The sequence below is a fragment of the Taurulus bubalis genome (genome assembly GCF_910589615.1).
Source record: "Taurulus bubalis genome assembly, chromosome: 14".
NCBI lineage: Eukaryota > Metazoa > Chordata > Actinopteri > Perciformes > Cottidae > Taurulus > Taurulus bubalis.
In genome coordinates this window covers 13,444,906-13,469,085 of record NC_136602.1, presented here as the reverse complement: position 1 = coordinate 13,469,085, position 24,180 = coordinate 13,444,906, and the positions used below count along the sequence as shown (strand labels likewise).

The 24,180-nt window shown below is 44.4% G+C and overlaps 1 protein-coding gene across 1 annotated transcript in view; it reads left to right on the top strand.

Moving 5' to 3' along the window:
• The window catches only part of slit1a (slit homolog 1a), a gene marked incomplete at its 5' end in the record, with an annotated part of 80,677 nt that overhangs the window by 43,507 nt on the left and 12,990 nt on the right, over positions 1–24,180 (top strand). The window contains 17 exons of the mRNA XM_079230272.1: positions 2,515–2,586; positions 3,259–3,330; positions 4,553–4,624; positions 5,421–5,584; positions 9,685–9,835; positions 13,819–13,890; positions 16,563–16,634; positions 16,734–16,805; positions 17,030–17,173; positions 18,113–18,276; positions 19,264–19,287; positions 22,097–22,241; positions 22,359–22,433; positions 22,533–22,676; positions 22,790–22,933; positions 23,027–23,193; positions 23,976–24,111. Of these exons, the coding sequence (XP_079086398.1) occupies positions 2,515–2,586; positions 3,259–3,330; positions 4,553–4,624; positions 5,421–5,584; positions 9,685–9,835; positions 13,819–13,890; positions 16,563–16,634; positions 16,734–16,805; positions 17,030–17,173; positions 18,113–18,276; positions 19,264–19,287; positions 22,097–22,241; positions 22,359–22,433; positions 22,533–22,676; positions 22,790–22,933; positions 23,027–23,193; positions 23,976–24,111 (1,890 nt within the window). The remainder of the gene's footprint in view (positions 1–2,514; positions 2,587–3,258; positions 3,331–4,552; positions 4,625–5,420; positions 5,585–9,684; positions 9,836–13,818; positions 13,891–16,562; positions 16,635–16,733; positions 16,806–17,029; positions 17,174–18,112; positions 18,277–19,263; positions 19,288–22,096; positions 22,242–22,358; positions 22,434–22,532; positions 22,677–22,789; positions 22,934–23,026; positions 23,194–23,975; positions 24,112–24,180) is intronic.

Below are 24,180 nucleotides of genomic sequence, written 5' to 3'. Positions count from 1 at the left end.
CTTTCATTTGACTACTTACATACGTAGCATTGTATTCATATTGTCAAAGCCTTCCTGCCTCGTCTTATTTTTCCAGCGTCTCATGCCTGTTGCCATCTTTCTGCTTCTTCCTCTTCTTACAGCCTGTAGCCTCCGGCGCTCCAACAATGCTGTCCCAGCACAGCAATCGGTTATCATTTCTGTTTTGAACCCGGCAGTGAACACACACAGAAAAGACATACGGAGAAGTCTCTAACAGTGTTTCTGCAGTACGGCACTAAAGCATCTGTGTGTGTGTGTGTGTGTGTGTGAGAGTGTTTGTTGCAGGAAGGTGAGGAGAAGGTGAGAGGACTAATTAGTCATCAGATAGAGTGCAGGGCCAGGTAGACCAAAAGCATTCCTCACGCATGGAGCCGCCTTGATAAGAGGCACCAATATAGCCCGGCTGCCAGACTGACTCAGCTTTCAACTCTGCACTTAGGCTGTTTTGCCAAGAGAACAACAAAGAAGCTAGAGGGCGCACAACTGTTCTTGCTCCCCATGGCAGCACGTTAGGAGACATGAAGGGGGTTTGATGTTCAGGATTTGATCCTGTAAAATATGGCAGACTGATAGAATAGATATATCATTGTTGAGTAATTGCCTAAATTGACTGCTAACTGTGTTGTCGGAATATATCTATGACAGATCTGCAGATCTGCAAAGGAAATAAAGCTGAACCTCAGATGATGCAATTAAAATGTGCCATTCCATAGAATATTTATGTTCTCTTTGAAAACTGGCCAGCGACGTGTGTGTTTCATCTGCACATCCGTACATGCACGTCGCATTAAACTAAATGACAGCCGGATAAAGCTGTTGTCTTTACTATTGTAATGTGATGCAGTTAAGTTAAATGGACATATTATTTGTTAGTTTATCTAAAGTATAAAGGTACAAATTGAATGGCCATTCCCACAGGGTATGTCATGTTAAATACACAGCCGTCTTCAGGGTGAGACTGTGAAGATGACGCAAGACTCAACAAGTTTCAGTCAACTGCCAATTTACAGCTCGATCTATCGGACTTTCACTTGAAATACTGACATGTGCGTGTTCAAGCAAAATGTCTCTTCTTTTTTTTGTCAAAGTTCAACAGTTGCCTTAGATTTAATATATTCAAACAACAAAAAAGCAAACACACACGTTCCATTTATGATTGTGGTGTATTTGGCCTGCACAGGGCTGTTTTAATTTCTGCTGCGCCATAGAAGGCAAACCACCCTTTCATTAGATAGATTGCACAACACAATGGCTGTGGTGTGTTTTGTTTTCCTGTTTTGTATCCTGTTGAAATAACAAATATACAGCATTCTGGGAAGGATGAACCAGTGGGGACATTGTGTGAGACCGATGTGTCGCGGAAGTCTCGGGAATGCATTTTAACATTCCCCCATGGGGTTTTATTAAGTGTGGATGCTTGTTGTGTGCGTCATGGGAATACCTAATATGGTGTGTATTATCATTTAATAAGTAGAAGTCATCAGTCCCATGCAGAACATTTGTGTTGTGTATTATGTGTTTTATAGATTGTTGTGCTTCAGCCTTTCTATGGCCAACCATAAGTACTCTGTTTACGTCTATCTAACTGTGAGAGCCCTCCGTGCGTGCGTGCGTGCGTGCGTGCGTGCGTGCGTGCGTGTGTGTGTGTGTGTGTGTGTGTGTGTGTGCGTGTGTGTGCGCTTCAAGACAGGAGCCTCTCTGGCAGCCCCCTACAGTTTCCGTGTGTGTGTATGTGTGGAAGAGGGGCAGAGCCTTTCTGAATGAGGTTAGCTCACTATTTAAACGGCAGACAAAAGAATCTGCTAATTAAAACTATGGCTACTTGTGTTTCACTCACTCTCTTTCCCTCCTTTACTCTCTGACCCTCCCCTCTCTCACTCTTTTTCTTTCCACACACATTTCAAATGTCTAATTTGTATCCACCGCAAAGCGCCGGCCACACACACACACACATACACAGCCTAATAGTAAAAGATGACGTTCTTTGTGCCGCATAGTCCTAATGAATCCACCCAACAGGATCAGCGAGGACCCCTCATTGGTTGCTGTATTGCTGCCTCGTTGTTCGGTCTGTGTGCAGGCAGCGAGTTGGGCATCTCACACCAGAGCATGGTCAAGGCACAGAGAACACAATGTAGCATGAAGGAACTCTGAATAATACGGCCACTATAAAATACCCACTCCGTTGTGAGTATAGCTCTCCATGCATTACCACACCTAAGGTGTGTTGGCACACATTGGAAAGGAAATAAAAATGTACCGTAGCTCTCTGTTTTGCACCGATTAGTTTGGTAATAGAGGGAGTGACGATGAAGAGTGTGAATTCTGCTGGTTGAAAAACATTTACAGAGGAAATTGTGTATATAATCCTTCCAAAAAAGGATTGTATTCCAGTTTTTGAAAGAGCGCACACCCTGCCTAACCAAAAAAAATCAACTAAGCCATTGTCAAGTGTAAGTTATGTGTAACTAATGCCTACTTACTCTCTTGCAGAGATCTGAGCGAGAACTTCATCCAGTCCATCCCCAGAAAAGCATTCAGAGGAGCTACGGACATCAAAAACCTGTGAGTATTTCCCTGAAACTAATGATTATGTTCATTAGTGATACATTATTGGTTTATAGAATGTCAGCAAATAGCAACAAAAGGCCATCGCATGTTTCCAGAACTCATGAAGCCAAAAATATTCAGTTTATAGAAATCTAAGAAAGTCCGAAAATATTCACATTGGAGAAGCTGAAATAAGTGAATCTTTGCTTAACTAATTAATTGGCTTTTTGCTTTTGATGTATTGCTACTTCGATGAAATCAGTAATAATAAATCATTAAAGAGTGAATCAAGATCATTCAGAGCCAAACAAATCACTCTTAAAGCTGTGCGTGTGCGTGTGTCTGTGAATGCTCAGTGGATTGACTCTGACTATAACCACCTCACCACACAAGCAGCTCCCCAAAGATGGCTTGTAGCAACAGTGATTTACATCTTCACCAGATTACATGCACATTCAAACACGGACGCACAGGTTTATGGGGTGTATCGATGCAGATAAACAATCAGTGCAGTCTCCCTTCTCTTCTCGGGGGTTACTTAAGCTGAGGTGACTCAACCAGTATCGATTTACTGCAGTCCATCAGTGTACTACTTACTGTATAATCACAACTACCCCACAGGGAGACAGAAATATCGTGTATGTGTAATGTAACAAAGCCTCTCTCTCTCTCCTGTGTGCTCTGCAGTCAGCTGGATAAAAACCACATCAGCTGCATCGAGGACGGAGCCTTCAGAGCTCTGAGAGGCTTGGAAGTGCTGTAAGTATCTGAAGTGATGCCACTCATCCAGCCTCACCTTGAATCATTCCATGAAAGCACTAAGTTAAATGAAGACATTGTTTTCCCCTGCTGGTTATCATAACTAATATATACACATGGCACAGACCTTTAATTAGTACGGCCTTAGTTATTATGCCAAAATACCCCCAGTGGGCCTTGTGAGGGGGGCTGCATCTCGGAGACCAAGCTCCATTAACTCATTGTTCCACTCAGTTGACAGCAGCGTTCCCCTCCATCACATTAACACCCCTCCTACTCCCCACCCCCCAAAACCCAACCCACTCCTCCACCTCCATCTACACCCTATCCAGCCCTGGGCGGGCCATCTGACAAGGGAGTTCCAACCGTCTTGATCAAAAATCCCATTCAAGTGAGCATTCCACCCCGGGCACAGTGGTGACCATGTTATGCAGTTCTTAAACATTCAATTAATCATCCCTTGTCAAAAATCATAATCACAGGCCTCTGTTGGAGCTCTCCACCTGAAACAATGTCGACTAACTGTGCAGTCTTTGGGACAAAGGCACTTTGACAGCCTTGTTATTTTTATCGTTAAAGACTGCGTTGTGCGTGGGTGTTTGTGGGGGGTTTTAGGGGAGACCAAAAAAACAAAACATTAAAGGCTGCTTTCATGGCGTGGATGGATTGCAGATGTAGTGATAGGTTTGTCATAAGGGTGTAAGAGAGGATGGGGGGAGGGGTTTGGTGGGGTATGAATGTATAGGTTTTATGGGGGAGGAGGACAGGTTGTGTTCAAAGGGGGAGCAGCTTGAAATATGGTGAAGGGTTATTAGGCTGATTGAAATGACCTGATTCTCCCACTGCAGCTGATGCCCAGGGTTCGACGGTGTGTGCGTGCGTGCGTGCGCATTCTATGTTTCCCGAACTACAAGTCGGGTTGGTTGTGATCGTGCTTGTATGCGCATGCATTTGTGTATATTTGCATGCACGACTGTATGTGTGTGCGTGGGAGGTGCGAGGGCTTCCCATCTGTGTGGAATGAGGTGTTATATTCCCAGTAGGATGAAACAAAGAGAGACTGATAGAAAAGAGAGAGAGAGAGAGAGAGAGAGAGGGGAAGGGATGGATTTAAAAAGATGTAACGGAAGCGGACGGCCGCAATAACACTTTTTGAAGTATAAATATAAAATGTCTCCCCTCCACTGAGGATGTGACTTTGTTAGCTCTTTTGTTTTCACAGAACGCTGAACAACAACAACATCAGCAGCATACCCGTTTCCAGCTTCAACCACATGCCCAAGCTACGGACCTTGTGAGTCACATCTATCGCACCACCATGCTCTCTATCTCTCTGGATATAAAATAATACTATATCTCACTTGCATGCAGGCACAGAGAGAGTGCTGATGTCCCATATGATATCAATGGGAGTAGATAGGTTCTGTCATTCCAGGCCGTGTTGGGGGGCAGCCATAACCACAAAGCACCACAGAAGGGTCTGTAGCAATGCCAGGGACCATTATCCCCTCCATCTAAACACACACACAATTGGCCCGAAAATAGCCCCAGAAGCCTATTGTGTATATGATTACTAAAACTGAAATTATGTACAAATTAAAACAATTATGCCTGCAGAAAACTCAGAGCCGTTGCTCTTGTGGTGGCTTTTTGGGCTTCCTCACTCGCAGTGGGGTTATATTAAATATATAGCTTTTCTGTGTGTGTGTGTGTGTGTGTGTGTGTGTGTGTGTGTGTGTGTGTGTGTGTGTGTGTGTGTGTGTGTGTGCAAGTAAGCATACGTGCTCCAGAGGTCCACCGCACCACAGCAAGAGTTATTCTGGACAGGAACAGCATTCAAAGAATGCCGTGTTTGGAACATTGGGTTTAGAAAACACTTTAGTGTTCCTCTTGTCTCCAAATGTGCCATTTACAATCATCCATGTAGCGTATCATTTTGTGTTTTTCGCCACAGGGATGGAATGTGACGAGTTCTCAAAAAGAATAGATACTTGTTATGCTATTTGTGTCCTCAGCTGGTGGTATTTTAGATAGCAAAAAAGGGCAGAGAAGATCTTTTAATGCATGCAATTGTTTCTCTCTTTTTACAGCCGTCTCCACTCCAACAATCTGAACTGTGACTGTCACTTAGCCTGGTTGGCCCAGTGGCTCAGACAGAGGCCTACAATTGGTCTGTTCACCCAGTGCACTGGCCCTACTGAGCTCAGAGGACTCAATGTGGCAGAGGTACAGAAACACGAATTCAGCTGCTCAGGTAAGACTTCCTCTAAACGTCAGAATTGATACCACAAGAATAATGCATATCAAACTGTCTATTGTCTATTACGTTTTTTACATTTCCAGTGGATAGGGTAAGATAGTTTTAGAGCATCTTGAAAGGGATGAAAGGGCAATTTTTTAAACAAAATCATTTATTCCAAAAACTCCCTGTCCAACCGAATAAATATTTTATCCCCTCCAGTCCCGCTGTGTTTTTGTGTCAGTGTATTCTCCTGGCAGCCACCTGACAGCTCCTCTGCCCCCGAGCAACCTCACAGCTCTCCTTTGGCCCTTTCATGTGTCTCCAGCTTTCAGGACCTGGCAGGAAAATACCATGACACATATATAAAACACACAGCTGGAGCAAAGGCTGCCCCCTCTGCCAGTAGTAGCTCTCTCCTCAGTTGTTGTTATTCATGGTCTCACCTTCTCGCACAGGATTATTGGGCTTTTAACTTTCTCTCTTGCATGTGCATGTGCGTGTGTGTGTGTGAGAGAGAGAGAGAGAGAGAGAAAGAGAGAGAGAGAGAGAGAGAGAGAAAGAGAGAGAGAGCATGTGCAATGGGGTTATCATATCAGTACAATAGAAAAACAGCATGAGAACCTCCACTCCCCACAAGGCCATCTTACTCTCAACACCAGCTGTGAGGATGTTTTGTGTCGACATTTGTGTGTATTTGTGGGTTTGTGATTTTTACGCAGCCATACGGCGTAACAGCACAGATCATTAACTATTCATCGTCCAGGGAAAGAGACTTAAAGCGTGGGAGTGTAGAGATTCCAGATAGGAAAGGGGAGTAATGGGTGTCAGGGAAAACTTTGTGTCTGCTAGGAATAAGATACAAAAGGTTGAGGCTTTGCATGCTAGGGAGTTGCAGGTATTGCTGATATTAGCCTCCATCATGGGAGAATTTTAATGGGGTATTGTTTTTTTACTGAGGAAATCTGTGGTAGATTGATTTGTTCTCTGTGAGTCTCATTAGCAAATGGGTATTCATATATTATGGACAAGACAAACGGGATGAAAACCAAATCTATTTATGCTTCTCTGTGCATAACAGTCACACGTGCACAGGCAAACACATGCACACGCAAACACACCCAGTTTCTTCTTCAATGGATGACTGACCGAAGTTGAACTCCCAGTGAAGGACTCATTAGGGACTGGCTCGCTGGCACACATATACTGTGTACTTGTGTATGTAGTTTGTGCTGTGACCAGGCCAGGCCACCTGCGGGGGATTTGGGACGGGGTGGCGCTCTGTTGGAAGAGAGGAAGAGGGAAAAGAGAGGCATGTTCTTGTTGTGAGAGGCAGGAGAAGGAAAATGGGGGTCCAGTGTGTTGGTAGTTATTGCAAAATATGATGACATTCTGCAGGGCTATCGGCATCTTGGTTCAGTGACTTTCACTCCCAGTATTTGGCTGGAGTGTGTCACAATATTGCAAAGTTGGTAATGAGCAAAGTAACACATTTACTGCTTCACTCTAAGGAATCACATCATATTGTACCAGGCAGTCTTTTCTCATCAATTTAAAAATCTAAATCTAGGGCTCACTATTTGCAGTTTTTGTTTTTAAGCAATGCATTCTTACACTGTCATCATACTTAATGATTAAAAAGTAGCCAAAAGCAGAAAAAATACACATTTGATTTTAAAAATAACATTTGCAGAGCAAACCCTTTTACTTTCATTTTTCAGTTGGGCTCTGGTGCATGACCAGCCGCTCATTTGTGTTTTCGTTCCATTTTTCTCTTCACTTACTGTAACCAGATGCAGTTTCTGAGCTTTTAACCACAAAATGATCCTGTTCAGGCTAAAAAGGTGAACAGCAGAAACACACGTTTTTACTGCAAGAAGACTTAAAATCTTGGGAATAATATGTATCTCTTTGAGAAAACCAGTAAAACATGATGGGCCAAATATCACTGCCAATCCATTTTCATCCTAATTACTCATAATCCTCTGTCTCTAGTTTAGATTAGAGGGATTTAAATTGGTCTGAATGGCCTTCGCTGTGATTTTATTGAGCAGAACGGTTAGATTTAAACCCGCTTGATCATTTACATGCGAGGTAACTAAAATTCAGAAGCTGCTTGTGCCAATTTGAGGTTATATGACATCAAATTAACTATTACGCTGAATTACAGCTCCTAGGGACTAATAAATGGCATAAAAATAGTGTATTTGAGCAATGAGTAATGAATTGCTTGAGGGGTGGAATAAAATACAACTCCTGTAGTGGGAAACCGGGAAGAAAATAGTGTATAAAGAGGGAAAAAGATGAGAGAACTGGTGAACCCAACTGTTGTGCTAAAAGGGAATTTGAGGAAAAATGACAAATGGAAAGAATCCACTGATAACATTTTGAAACTATGAGAGAAATGAGGTGGAGTGAGGTCAAATGTAAAGTCTTGTGAGCAAATGGATAGCAGGTAATGGGTTGTGGTGACCGTCATTGGCAGAGATGTGGGAGTGAAGAGGCTGGAAATGAGGACGTTAAGTGCAGTGAGGGAGAGCAGAAAGCTGGAGGAGGGAGGAGTGATAGAAAGGTGGAAGCAAATAAAACCAAGGAAATGGGGCGGGAATACAGTGGAGGAGACGGCGGATGGGAAAGAGATAATGGGGGAAACAGCACAGGGATGAACAGGGGACGAGCGTACATCAAACAGACTCACCTCAAGTATACCTGTCAGAGAGCTGTCATTGTTAAGGACGCTCCAGCTGTGCACTGCACTCTCCCTGATCCCAGGCCTGTCAAATATGCCATGTTAGATCAGATGGGAGTTCTTCTATGCCCTACAACTGATCCCAGATCTGTCAAAGCTCTGCCATCCCAGATCACAGGGCCTCAGATCACGTGGGTTGAGCGACTGTGGAAGTGTTGATTCACACTCCTTATGCTATTTGTTGTGTTTACCAGATCTGTCAAAGCGTCTCGTTCCTTTAGGTAATTGATTATGATTTGGCCAGATAAATTAGATCTGACCTTTATATATTGGTTATTAGTTAATAATCCAAGAGCTAGAGCCAGTGATTTAATGGTACAGCATAATGTCTGGCAGTGAGCTTTTTCTCTGTTTTATGGAGTTTTTAGCAGTGAACTTAGTCTGTCACTGACTTTCACCATCACTCACTCTGTCTTCCTCTCCCTGAATATCTATCCCGACTTCACTCCCTCTTGCCAACATTTTCCACACAAGCTGAGCGATATATAGGAAGGTAATCAAATATTCATGGTTTGAAACTCGAATTAGTAATGCTGTGTAAATGAGGCCATTTAAAAGTCTGTTTTATTCATTTTATCTGGGTTAGGCTTACATACACACACTTGTACACACACGTACACACACACCACACACACCAAACACGCTGAACTGGCAGTGCAAGCACCCGCTCTTCACCATATCGTTGACGGTGCCGCAGCTATTTGAACAGGTATCTAGAGACAGCGCGATGGGTTGTGTGCTGTGTATGCAAATTGAAAAGTTGAAGTGTTTTAGAACAAATGGAAGTGAAGAGGTGGGGGGGTTGTAGCGCTGAATGTGCAGAATGGCATCAATTCCACCCGGAGAAAGCAGACTCAGGAGGAAAATTTGCGGAGAGATCAATGAGTGTTATTGGGAGGCCTTCAATCGCCTCCCCAACTCTATTATTCATGTCTTTCTTTTCCTCTCAATATACTGTGGCACTCCTTTGAAAGATAACCTAGTTTCTTGCCCATTGATTCTCAAGGATGTACGTCTTTACAATAAAGTCAAGAGTGTGAGGTTTCATATATTTTTCTCAATGTCAAAACATCCCTGGGAATGTATGTTCATCTGCAATTCAGTTCATCAAGTACAAAGGGTTGATGACATGAACAGCAACAGAGGAGCTTGAGTTCCCGATGAGTGCAGGAGCAGCGCACAAATCCTCCTGCAAACAATCTCACACGATAATCCTGCTGAGAGTCGTGCTGCTCTCATTGAAACCAGACAAATCCGCCTGTGCTCACACACCTGTAGGAGCTGCATATTCCTCTCTACGCATCATATTTTCCTCCTTTTTGACCTCTCATGTAGTTTCTTTTCGCTCTCTTTCTTGTCTCTTCAGGTCACCAGGAATCTTCCAGCTTTCAGCCGTGCAGCAACATTGGTGTGGGCTCTTGCCCTGCCATGTGCACCTGCAGCAACAACATTGTGGACTGTAGAGGGAAAGGTCTCACTGCCATCCCGGCCAACCTACCCGACACCATGGCTGAGATGTAAGCACAATGACACTGTTTTCTGCAGTAAACGGTGTCACCCCAGTAACAAAAAACATCAATGAAATCCAACTTAAAATATGTTTTCTAAACCAGTTTAGGTTAGGAAAAATATGTTTTTTTTAAATCACAAATACATTTAAATGCAAAGGTAATACTTTTTTCTACAATCAACATTTATATAATTATATCAACCATGAACAACTCCGCGTAAATCGGATTTTGGTCAAATTTGGTACAGTAGATACCCTCAGAACTAGATAACTGTTTGTATCTGTCACATTTAGGAAGCTTAGCTTCTTCAGCACAGTGCAACCTGTAGCCGACCTTAAGGAAAGAGACGCAGGGACATCCACAGCTGCATTGTTCTTTGAAGCATGGCACTGCCGTGTATGTATTTCTATAGATATTTCTCATGCCGGGGGTTTAATAAGGCTGAGAGAATGTAAACATGTTTAATATACATACGCTGTTGTTGTAGCTTGCTTTTCTCACCATGCATCACCTGGCAGCAAGACATCCATCCATTTGCTGTCCACTAAAAGACTTTAGACTGAGGCTGCTTGCTCTTATCAGCTCAGATGGCTGTGAACCACATGCGAGCGCTTCGCTGACATCCCTCCCTCAGTTTATCAGTCTTCCAACATCTGTCTGGGCTTTAACTCTTTACGGCCCACATGCTATCAGCCTACCATAATTCCTGGGAATGCACGGCTAGACCTTTTAAGATAGTGCTTTTACTCTCTTTATCAGAGATGTAATGCCCTCTCGGCAGAAATGGTATGGCAACGCTGTGATTTATGCACGGGGAGGATGAAGGGAGGAAGCCAGCGGTTGTGTAGCATGTTCTTCCAAGGAGCATGTGTGTAGTTAGGAGGACACAGCAAGTTTCTAGGTCTCCTCCTCCCCATGGGGTCTGTTTATAAATACCCAGTTATATGGAAGTCACAGATCCCATGTTCCCCAACAACCCTGACCCATTTCTAGTGCAGTGGTGTGCTCAATTTCCTAATTTGGATGTGCGGTCCACACTTCTGTGTGTTCTTGTCTAATTGAATGACCCCCTCAGAAATATTTTGGTATTTGAAATAATTTGAAAGTCTTTATACATGCTGCATATTGACTTTTGTGATGCTAATTATTCAGCCTCACAAGGTTTTTGCCATGTTTGGCCACCTCTTCTGCATGCCCTCGAGTTGTGCTGTTCCACAAGTGGAGTATCTCGTAGAGTGATGTGATCTATGAGCCCAATAACCAGCCAGCAGCACTAATGGGAGAACAGGGAGGCTGAAAGATAGCTCTACCATGCACATGTTTTATAGACAGTAGATTCTCTCTGCACAGCAGATGAGTAAAGACATTTTAAAAGTCTCCCTGCCCTTCACATCTAATTGGTGCTTAACCGCATCCCGCTAATAAACTTACTATCTAATTCATCGTTTACAAGACCTGGGTGAAACACTGGCTCATATCATGCACATTCCTCCTGCCCTGCCCATCAGAGCCTTACCTTACAAGCTATATTCCCACAATGCTTTTTCTCCTCCTCTCTTGATTTCTTTCCCGGCTTTCCCGGCTTTGAGGAGGCAGATCGGTGGTGAAGGAGTAAAAAGGGATGGGGGAGCTCCGCTCAGTAATTTGGTGCAGCAGGTTTGATCTGTGCTTGAAGTTCATTATAAAATCAGTTTCAATTACAGCAAGGCGGGCTGCTGGGTATCAAGGCCAGTCTTGTTAATGAGGCACTCTGAAACTTACACACGCACACGCACACACACACACACACACACACACACACACACACACACACACACACACACACACACACACACACACACACACAAACACACACACACATGCTGCTCTCATTATGTACAAATCGGAGAACTGCAACCTCCCTGCCCTGCTCTCCCCTAATGAATGCCAGTGTTGTGTTTATGGCTGTGGGGATGTGAGCTGGTTTCTCTACTCCTCTCTTGTGAGACCAGGCCCAGTTAGCCTAAACACTACCACAACAGATTACTATGCAGGGCACCATAGTCTCTGTCTGCAGTGACTGAACTCAGCCATAAAAATCTCCCCCCGTCTTTCATCTGCTGCTGCGGTCCTGCCATCCATTTCTGACTAATGTACACACTGGCTGAATACCCAAAGGCGTAATGTGTTTCCCCTTAATGAAAAACATGCTCAGACCCTAATGAAAAGGATGACGACCATTGATTTGGCCGACGCAAACACCAGCTCACAGGCAGACACACATACAAATTCTCTACCTGACAAATTGGATGGGAACCATTGATTGTCCGTCCGACTCGGAGAGATTGTCTTTTTTTTCTGTGCCAATTGGACAAAGCAGCTCCTTTGTTGATTGAGGGGATTAAGTCGCTTGCACATATCGATCTGCGATTAGCGACAGCGCAAAGGCTAAAAAGTTGTCAGACAGCATTGTATGTCCTTGTCTTGCTTCGAAGGCTTTTGTTATATGATGGCACACATCGGAGCGCTAAAACACATGCAAACTGCACGTAGAGTGCTAGACTGGTTTGGACCAGTCAGACAGGCTGGTTGATGAGAGAAGGCGCTAAAGCCACTTGGCCCAGCACTCTGCCGCATGGTGAGGGCAGAAGAACCACAACGCTGTCACACGCCTGTAAATCCATGGACAGATTGGGACAGGCAGACAAAAACAGACAGAGAGAGCATGTACACCGCAGTAATCTGTGGTTTAGAATCACTGCTATCCTAAGAATGTCAATTACGCTCCTATATCGCTCCATAAATGTAGACCCCCTCCTTTGAAGGGCAAAGATTCCTGATTGAAAAATGTGGAAACTCAAAACTGTTAACAAAACATTTACCCCCCACGGATAGACATAAACATAGCAATGCAGGAGGCCTACGAGGCATGTAATAAATCTGACATGTCTCTAATGGAATAATTAAATCATGTGGAAATGGTCGTGAGCCAAGAAATCATATTCTTAAAGAGAGTGATGATGAAATCTATCAACTACGCTCTGTTGCCAAAGAGTTTTGCAGATTTAAATGTTATGTTTCTCATTTTTCTGTGGTGACAAATAGCACTTTAATGATCGTATAGATTCTGGACAACCACACCTCGCGCAGGCCCATGCCTCCTCTGGTTCTACAGCCAGGTCCTCAGCATGGTAGGACAACCAGACAGGCACACAGCCGGCTCCCTCTGGGTCCTGCTAAGCCTTGTTAAGGACGGTTTTAAAAGCTGTGAAGTGACCTGCAGATAAACAGCCCTCTGCCAGATACACCAGGGAGCTGGGTCCTAAGTAGCAGCCGGTCTGAAACACGCAGACATGCATGCCCACACTAATGGGGTTTAGTGAGGTCTGGTTCCCTGTGACCATCTGAGACTGATTAGAGTTTGTGACTGTTCCGTTCTAAATGACCAAATGTTTGTTTGCCTGTATGTTCGTTTAATTCGTTGACGTTTTTTGGATGGTGTAATATATCTTCAGCAGCTCTTAGGCTCACAGGAAAAAGTAAACGAAAAGAAGTCATTTTTCACGGCGCTGCATAGGTTTCAGTGGACACTTTGCAGACACCCAGAGGATAAAGACATATTTCACAAGAACAAGTGAGATCATTATTGATTTCACGATCGCATATGAGAACATAAGTGCTGGAAACTGTAAATGTAATACAAAGAAGAAATATGACTTTCAGTCGAAGGCCTTAACACCCTCACACAAGCTGAGAAGGAGCCTGTTCCCCTCCAGTCCTTTTCCCCAGCACTTTAGTATCCAGACTGTTTATTGGTTCTGAGGATGTTATGACTCCAACATGCCTGGACCTATTACAGATGGGGAATAGATCTCCGCTAATATAATCAGGCTAATCACCAAGGGTCAGAGGTAATGGGAGGATTGCTCAACTATGTTACCATGGCGAAGTATTGTTTAGTTAACTGATAGTATCTCCTCTCCTCTTTTCTCCTCTCCTCTTTTCTCCAGACGTCTGGAGCAGAATGGGATTAAGTCTGTTCCTCCTGGAGCCTTTTCTCCCTACAAGAAACTGCGTAGGATGTAAGTATAGCAGTGCACTCACCTCAGAGCTAAATAATACAGACGAGAACAAGAAGTTGAGCGCTGGAAAAAGAAGCGACAATTGGCAGTCGTTTCACTGCTAAGGAGAATGTATTTATTTGGTCTGTGCCTAAAGAACATACTTGTTCTCAGACTTAGGGTGGCATGGAAAGCAAGCACTCAGATGCTACATGAGCATAATAACAGCTCTCATGTTGCATTGCCGCACACTGGTATTCCCCTGGCTAGTGTTGTGTCCAGTCTCTGTGTGTGTGTGTGTGTGTGTGTGTGTGTGTGTGTGTGTGTGTGTGTGTGTGTGTGTGTGTGTGTGTGTGTGTGTGTGTGTGTGTGTTTTGTGCCTTCATGGGCAACTGTGGCTGGGCTGATGATGAGGAGCCTGAGAGTGTGCTGGAATGAGAGCTGAGGCTTTGCTCTCTCTGGGAGTGAACAGTGACTGGCTGGTAGCTGAGTGGTTTTTCACTCGCTGAGCCAGCTGTCCGGTCACCCATCCAGCACACACCAGTCGGCCAAACCCATAACTCCAACACCACCAGGCCTGACCGACATAGCAGCAGCAGGGAGAGATGGAGGAAACGGAAGGTCGGGGAGTTTCTCCGCCATTCTTCAAGGATTCATCACTGTTGTATCATCGCACTGCAGAGATGGTTTGAAGTTCAGATGAGGTGACTACAGAGTGGCAGACAGACTCAAGCAACTACTATCTTATTGCAGCGCCAAAACTCAAGAGAGATTCATATTTATTCGTCCAACTTTTTTTCATAGTATGTTAACACAAATTGTGAATCATGCTTTTGTGACAAACACAATATCATCACTTATTACTGAATATGTTTTCATACATATTATCTGCTAACAATTAATATATATTTTACTAATGTAAAAGAAAAAAGCTGTTCTCTTGTTAAAATAAATGGCATTGAGCAGCTGCTATCTCATTGTAGTGCCCCTGACCATAATCTCACAGAAAATTCCCCCAAATTCTTTTTACATAATTGTCTTACAAAAACTGCAAACCTTGTGGAGTCACTCAAGCATGTCAGGGTTCCACATTTAGTTCGGAGAAACTATCTAAATTCAAGCCCCATAAACTCAAGTCAGAAACTGTTGTCTTTTCAGGAAAATAGTGGTTTGCAATATTATTACAAAAAAAGAGGACCTCTTTTCAGTAAATATGATACAAACCGTTTGTGGTTTTCAGAGAGCATTTACAAACCAGATATAATGGTTGAGAATGTGTTGCATTTGGTCTTCCAAACAAACATGACCTGCTACCGTTGCTGCTGCTGCTGATTCTGCATTTAGCAACAACAATGCATGGCCACATGTCTGTGTTGACCCTCAGCGCCTCTGTTGATTCAGCTGGCTGTGAGCCCTCACTGGTCCGGCCTGTCCAACACCCTCAGTGCACGCTGTGTGTGGACATCATCGATACATCACGATGAATATGCTTATTCTCCTGTGTCAGGCTCTGCAGATGTTCTCATGTATGTTTTATATTAAGTAGTAGGTTTCTGGCATATTATTTATGGAAAAATAGTCATTCGGCACCATTAGGTAAGCTAATGTTATATACAGGTGTTTGTGTGTGTGTGTGTGTGTGTGTGTGTGTGTGTGTGTGTGTGTGTGTGTGTTTATTTGTGGAGGTATGTGTGCAATGCTTCTCCTGGCCCTGCGTGTTTTCCTCTCCCAGTAAATGCCAACCACACACATTCTCCTTCACCTTGTCCCAGTTTGGATGACCTGCACGTGAACCGCTCCTTAAGACAGGGATGCAGTAACAGCCCTCACACACTGACACACACACACACAAACAGACCAGTGTCTGAGTTTACAGACACACACCAGTGCAGATGTTGGCTCCTTCGCCATGTTTTCGTTTCCAGGAAACCTCAGTCCTTTGCAAGAAGACAAATGGGTACTTATTTAACTGTTACCCCCAAATGAGAAAATATCCCTCTTCTTCACCACATGATGGTTTTCCTTCAAAGGTATCCAGTCGACTGCAGTTCAGTCCACATACTCCATTAACTCTCTCTCTCCATCTGTCTTTCTCTCTTTCTGTCCCACTGTTCCTCATTTACTGTTGCATTTACTCTCTCTCTCTCTCTCTCTCACACACACACACACACACACACACACACACACACACACACACACACATATAAACACATAGACACACAGGCTTAGTGGTTACCCTGTGGGGAGAGGCCTGTGGATCTTATTAACAAGGGCTACGTTCAGAGGCAGTCTACTGTATTTCGCTTTGGATTTAGGCCCTACACCCCATTTTTACCAACACACACACACACACACACACACACACACTCACACACCGTGATACAACACAGGGCCGGTTGTTAGGCCACAAATAATACAAGTAAATGTTTTGATTGGCTATGAGACTCTAGTCTGCTCCATTTCTTCAAATCCCTTGAAGGGACGCACCATCAAAAAATGGGAGAGAGCTGGAACTGCTCTTCATCCAGCTCACACTACATTTGCTTCCTCCTTGCTTGCCAGCGACAAGCAGGGCCTTTACACCCACCCCACCTTCCTCTGAGGGCGACACCCAGGTGACAGTGGGGTCAAACCTCCCACAGAAAAAGGACTTTTCCCCTTGACTAATTCACTGGCCTTCTTTTTCCTCGCAGAGACCTGAGCAACAACCAAATCTCAGAGATAGCTCCTGATGCCTTCCAGGGTCTGCGCTCCCTCAACTCCCTGTAAGTGGCCGCAAGCCGAGTTTGTGCTTGTATGTGCATAAATATCCACCCTGTTGTCATTTCCCATGTCTTAAGCAAGTGTGTGTTATGATTTCCCAGTGTGCTGTATGGAAACAAGATCACTGACCTACCCAAGGGGGTGTTTGACGGCCTCTACGCCCTGCAACTGCTGTAAGCAGAACACACACACTGATACTCTGCAGACATATATTGAATACCAGGCATCTTTTACTCCCACTCAGTAAGGAGTCATAACCTTCAAATAAACTTTGTACCTGTGCATAGCTTTCTAGATGGAATACATAATGAATGAATACATAAAGAAATTCTGACAAGCTGCTTCCCTCCTTCTTCCTCCCTCTCTCTTTGTTTCCTTTTCCGTTCTCTTCTCCCAGGTTGCTGAATGCCAATAAGATACACTGTGTTCGTGCAAACGCCTTCCAGGACCTGCAGAATCTCTCACTGCTATCGCTCTACGACAACAAGATCCAAACCCTCGCCAAGGGCACCTTTACTTCACTACGAGCTATACAGACCCTGTGAGTCAAACACACACACACACACACACACACACACATAAACATGCTGCTCTGACACATACTGAGCTGTCACCATACAACATGAGCCAACACAGGAGTTGTTTACTCGCAGGTCTGCATAATAACACAGGAACGGACTCAAGAGGTAGAGAGGAGAGTAGCTATCATCTTCGCAAACACGCGGACACACACAGCTTCTGCGGCCAGATCGAGATCAAAAACAGCACACACCACACCCACTCTTTCCACCAACGGTAACCAGACAGCACCAATTCAGCCCCACAAAGACCCCACACCGTGGTGCTTTCCATGTCTGATACACATTGCATGGCATTATCATCCATGTGCAAGACACCTGTTGAAGAAGATGGATAACGCTGCCCCTTGGCCCCCCCCCGCCCCCCCCACACACACACACACACACACACACACACACACACACACACATGCATAGAGGGCACTGAGTTTAAGGCTCTCTGTCTAAAATCAGCTTCCTGTTTTGCCTACATTCTGCAGAATGGGTAAAAATACAGATAAAGCCTTACCCCATGACAGCATACGCTCTTTAAACTGGTGAAATGCTTGAGAGGTATTGATTGAATTTTACGTTCATTTTGGATGCTACAGTTAGTGGGGCTTTATATTACATTTCATTGCATTATACTGAGAGGTGTTTCTAATCTTTTGTCGACCCCATTTATATACCCACTCTTGACATAAAAAGTGAAAAGGTGTATCACCCAAAATGTCAAGCTATTGATTAGTAAATAATGGCATTTTCTTATATTCTCTGACTGTGGCTTGGATGTCTAATTATAAACATACTACTTGTAATGTTTCTTGTTAGCCTTTATCCCATCAGCTTCATATTTCTTTTCCCCCCTCTCATTATTTTTTACCTCTTTTCCCCATCTTTCCAACCCTCCCTCTGCTCCACAGTCACCTTGCCCAGAACCCATTTATTTGTGACTGTAATCTGAAGTGGCTGGCAGACTACCTGCGTTCCAACCCTATCGAGACCAGCGGCGCCCGCTGTGCCAGCCCTCGCCGACTCGCAAACAAACGTATTGGACAGATCAAGAGCAAGAAGTTCCGCTGCTCCGGTAGGCCGGTTTCTCCAAATGTCTCCCTCTTATTTCTCTCTCTAGGTCTCTATCGCTCAAACAGGCTTTGTTGTTTTAATCCCACTTCTCTCGCTGTTCTGCTCTTACCTTTTCTCTTTCTTTCCGCTGAGGGTGGCTATTATCTCTGCTACCTCTACCTCATACCACTTTTAATGAGTGATCATTCCTGGAAAAAGGTTTTATTCAGCCTATCATTGGCTGTGCTGGTGCTCCTCAATCAATATCTACCCAGATGAACTTGGGGCCAAGGAGAGAGGGATCGTTCGCTTTCTCTCCCTTTCCCCTCAATATTACCACATCGTGAGTCTGGTTTCATATTCAAACCACAGTGAGCTGAGATCACCTACTATAAGGGCTCGGGTTTCCTTACGTGCCCACCATGCCTTTGCCCTCCGCCAATCTCAGCCTCCATCTCCCCTTGCCCGCTCAGTGCTCTCTGCCCACCAGGCTCAGGTTTCCCCCACACACCCTCATCCCTCTCTCCTCTGCACTGCACTAGCCCGGCCTCACCATCCCCGCTCCCTCCTCCCTCTGCCCACCATTGTGTTTATGCACTGTGCTACGCTGTCTGACACTCTGCACGGCTGAGGTTTCACACTTCTTTATAGCCTCACTTGTTTGGCTAGATCTGCTGAAGAAGGGAGTCCATGTGTTTTTTCTCTTTCTTTTCTCCTTGTATTTCATTTTTTCACTTTTCCTTCATTCTCACTGTCTCCCTCTTTCCTTCATGTCACTCTTCCATAGCAACAGCCAAATATTTATCACCTTTTAACACTGTTACTAGTTCCTTCACAATACCATACACAGAGACAGTCCTGGGCTTCTCTGTTTAAATGTCATATGCCTTGAGTCATGTGTCGTCATATAGAAGCGTTATATATGACTGTTCTGAAGCATAGCAACACCCCAGCTATGCAGGTCACTGGTCTCACTGACATCCGTCCCTCTTTCTTTTTTCCATCACAGCCAAAGAGCAGTACTTCATCCCAGGTGAGTGCTTGTAAATGTTCACACCTATCATTGTCTTCCTTCTTTTCTTTAATTATCCTCCCGCCGTGTAGCGGCATCATTTTTTCCATTACATACTGTTCAATTGAATAACACTTACCCCCAGGTTAGAGGATCATTTCAGTTTATTACAACCTGGGTCACATTTTTGTAGTTTTGCCATCATTTCTTTTAGTAATAATATACATTTTATTTGCCAAGTTAATTGCTGAGAGCTGGGAACATGACGACGTTGCTCAAAATAAGTCAGAAAGGGAAAGAAACGCGCGCATTCAGATCACCTCAGGTTAGACAAACTTATGTGGAAAAGAAAACTAAAGAGCGAGGCGGAGAAACTGCCTCTTGTTTTCTTCTATCACAGTTTACAGAACGACTTCCTAGTTCAACATTGACCGACCTTACTTTCCATAGTAACATGCATACTATTTTCCTGCACAATGAGGGATTATTACCAACATCTCTGGTCCACTCACTTAAGTGTTTGTATCCATAAGTTCTTATAATGGCTAAAACTATGAAAAGACCTCAATTACCCACCAAAGTAACCCCTAATGTGGATGATGGTATCTGCATTAGTTGAAAGTTATGTCCCGGTGGTGGCTATTACGGTATTTACACGTATGAGAACAGCTAATTGGGCCTATGACTGGCTGTGTGTGCATCTTAATGAGATATATGTGTGAGAGCGTCTGTTTTCCCTCAGCTCTGTTTTCTAAACAGTCTCAGCAGATAGAGTCAAAAGGAAGTGGCTCTTTGCTTTGGCATGAGCACAGACAGTCACTCACCAAGAGGGGCAGAAAAGGAGGGAGGGATAGAAGGACAGAGAGGAAGGAAAGTGTGTCCTTTCTATCAGTAAAAGCTAAAGAAAATAAAGCCCACCAGAGGACCCAGATTCCTATCAGCGGATGTTTCCGGACCTCTTAACTAGAGCACTTCCAAGAAAATAACTAGGAGGAGCAGTGATGTGTGTCAAAGTGTGTGTGTGTGTGTGTGTGTGTGTGTGTGTGTGTGTGTGTGTGTGTGTGTGTGTGTAGGTGTGTGTGTGTGTGTGTGTGTGTGTGTGTGTGTGTGTGTGTGCGTGTGCGTGCGTATGAATTAATGTGTCTTTGTGTGCTGAGCTGAGATAAATCTCTACGCTGGCTTTGAAAACAAATGGGAGTACAATGTAAGCAGAAAGAAGATCAAAGCCAAATGTGATTAATGAGAATTTCCCCTCCTTGAATGATAATAATAAAATCCTCCACAAAACACACACCCATGCACTCAACTCACACAATCACAGACAGCACAGGAATTTCATAATGCATTGATAATGAGGAACCAAGCTGCAGGGAATAATGAGAACTTCTACAACTCCAGCGATGAGTCATTTTGCGCTTTGGAGAGGGAAAAAGCTCAACCCTCTCCTCTTTTTGCTTCAGTTTCGTTTAAATATGCTGACAGTAAAAGTGTCGCCACCACGCACTTGTGACGATGACGATGACTCAGGCTCACGAATCTCCCCCGGCTCCTCTACATCCTCAAGATCAAAGCACTGCGCTGTACTTTCATTGCTTCCTCTGCAGCAGGAAATGCGTTTTCCTGTTGTCTGGCCCGACGAGGGAAAGTTCCTAATGACCTGCATGTCTGAGTTTATATATCTCCAATGAGCCAATCTCAGAAGTGACACACATTCAGATGAAGTCTTTGCACGAACGGCCTGAGGACAGTTTTTTTCTGTGAAAGCAGTTCATTTTTTTGCCGTCCGACCGTATTTTAATAAAGTCAACAATGAGGTTTTGGGTTTAGGTTATGGTTTAAAATGTCAATGTTTATTTAGACAGATTTTTGACACTGTAGAATTTCGTCCTAGTTGTTTGAGGTTTTCCTGCTCATGGTTGTGGTTTGGATGCCCCACGGCATCCCACTGACGTCATCTCCAAACCTCAGGCGGAGAGGTGCACCGATGTGAGCATGCAAAAAAAAAAGGAACTGGACACAAGATGATATTCTAACAGAAAACGCTGGGCTGTTCTCTCTCAATGGAACACAGGCACACGCATTACTGTACACGCACATATATACACAGACACAATACACACATTCACAGACACATACATACTGTCTCCTAAGTGGCTCCCAGCGCTGCTCCATTATTGAGCAGCCGTGATGTAACTGGCAGCACGCTTTTTGGCACGTAACGTCTATTCATAGGCAGAGGAAGAGCAAGAGTGAGGCAGTATGGGGAGTGCGGGACATATTCCTGCATTTCCTCTATCAGGACAGACCTCTGCCACTCACCTTTCATTCTCTCATCTGTCTCCTTTCGCTCCTTCTCTTCTTTTTCCTCCCTACATGCAAGTCCCTCATTTGCTCCTTTTTCTGTTTCCTCCCTCTCCTCTCCTTTGACTCTACCTGTCTACGCACACGCTTCCTGCGCTCTTTCTTGGGTGCTCTGCTTCACTGACGCTGGCCGTCCAAATCCTCCTTGGCATCTCTATCTCAATCTCCCTATACTGTTCTTTTTACCCCACTGCTCCCACTCTATCACCTCTCTAAAACAGCTCACCCTCGCCCTCACCCATTCAACTCTCTCCTCTGAATGGCGGGAGAGCTGCAGGATGTTCTTGAGTGCGCCTAAGGTTTAAGATGAGTTGGGTACGGTTGCCTTTCAGGTCACAACAGGACACACTCCTGATATACAGCTGTGGAGGGAGCGATGGCGTGATTAAGAGCGCCATGGAAAGGTGCATATGTTGGCATAGGACAGAGGTTGATATCATTGTGTGTGTTTGCATTGTCTCCTTTTCAGGCACAGAGGACACCCGTCTGAATAACGCCTGTAACAGTGATCCAGTGTGTCCTCCTAAGTGCCGCTGTGAGTCAAACGTTGTGGACTGCTCCAACCTGAAGCTCACCAAGATCCCTGAGCACATCCCTACATCCACCAGTGAACTGTAAGGAAACAGGGAAAAAAGACTGTTGTACACTGCTGGCAGGAAGAGATATAGGAAAAGGCAGAGAATTTGAATTTGTTTTTAATACAAAGTTGTCTTTTTAAACTTTCTCTCTAGCCGCCTTAACAACAATGACATCACTGCTTTGGAGGCAACTGGAGTTTTTAAGAGTCTTTCCCAGCTGAAGAAAATGTAAGTTGCTCTTTTATTTTATTTGTTGACTTTCCCTTTCAGCAGTCATTCTCTAAATAGTGATATTTACTCCTTTTACATGTTTTTCCCCCTCCACAGTAACCTCAGCAACAACAAGATCACAGAGATTGAGGATGGGTCATTTGAAGGTGCGTCATCGGTCAATGAGCTTCACCTTACGGCCAATCACATCGACTCGGTCCGAAGTGGGATGTTCCGTGGCCTTGAGGGCCTGCGTATGCTGTGAGTGATGCAACAACACATACAGTCACACACTCAGTCTGGAATTTCTGAAATGCAAGATATTGTTTCATTTTTATTTTAATGCCTAAGTGTTTAATGTATTTCCTCTTCAGGATGCTGAGAAACAACAAGATCAGCTGCGTCCACAACGACAGTTTCACTGGGCTGCACAATGTCCGCCTGCTGTCTCTGTACGACAACCAGCTGACCACAATCACTCCCGGAGCCTTCGACACTCTGCAGACTCTCTCCACCCTGTGAGACCCTGGCATACCCACAAGCCTACCTTAAATCGTTCATTTTAATTCTTCAACGCTCTCACAACCTTTCTTACACCCACTTTCTCTCAGTAACCTCTTGGCCAACTCCTTCAACTGTGACTGCCGGCTGGGCTGGCTTGGTGATTGGCTGAGGAGTAAGAAGATTGTGACCGGTAACCCTCGCTGCCAGCGTCCCGCCTTCCTAAAGGAGATTCCTCTGCAGGATGTGGCTCTGCCTGACTTCCGTTGTGAGGATGGTAGGTGGTGCCAAGACACACATCTAACTGCCTATCGTGATTTTAGTCTCTTTATGTATGTCCTCATTGAGATCGTATCTGAACTTTTCTTGCAGCTTCTCCACTTTAAATGACGTAATCTGTCTCTCTGAAAGGAGTCAAGCATTTCCGATATAGTAGATGACCTCCACTATGTGTGAAACTGCCCTGTCTGGCTCTGACTGATAAAGATTTTAACATTGCACTCTGCTCCACAATACATAATGAAACAGACCTGCTTAAAGTGTCTGAGATCATTTTAAATAATGGCCGCTATTGTGCGACTCTTTTGTTTACTGAATAGATTGCTACTGCGCAGTTCCTAAGCTGCTGGTCGATGCTGAGCTGAGTGGAGCTATTGAACTGTTTGCCTTATTGACCAGTCAGCCTATTTGCACCTGAATGAATGCTAGACTTGTCTTCAGGCTTCTGGCAGCTTCCTTTCTTTGCTCTTGCTGGTCAATATTACATTATCGAGGCTTCTCTCTCTCTCTCTCTCTCCGATTTTACTTTTCACATTGGTCTCTTCCTATTTTTTCACTGTCTCAATGCTTCACCATCAGAGTGAAGGATTGTGCTGCTTTGGCTCTGCTTTGCCTTTAGGTTGGCTTTGTCCAAGTATTCTTTCTACTCTCTTTTTTTGTTGAGGGATGACAGATCTTCTTTTGGCTGTCCTTCTTGTCTTTCCTACCCTCCTGGTCATTACTCCTTTCTCTTCCTCTCTTGTGGCTGACTCCCCTCAAACTCCTCTGTTTTTTTCCCAGGCCAAGAGGAACCGTCAAGCTGTGTGCCCAGACCCCAGTGTCCAAGTGAATGCACTTGCCTCGAGACTGTGGTGCGCTGCAGTAACAAGCACCTCCACACTCTGCCCAAAGGCATTCCCAGAAACGTGACTGAACTGTGAGTTTATTGGCATCAATTGCATGTGTATCTTATCATGTTGAGTTCCAGGTATTATTATTCCTTTGT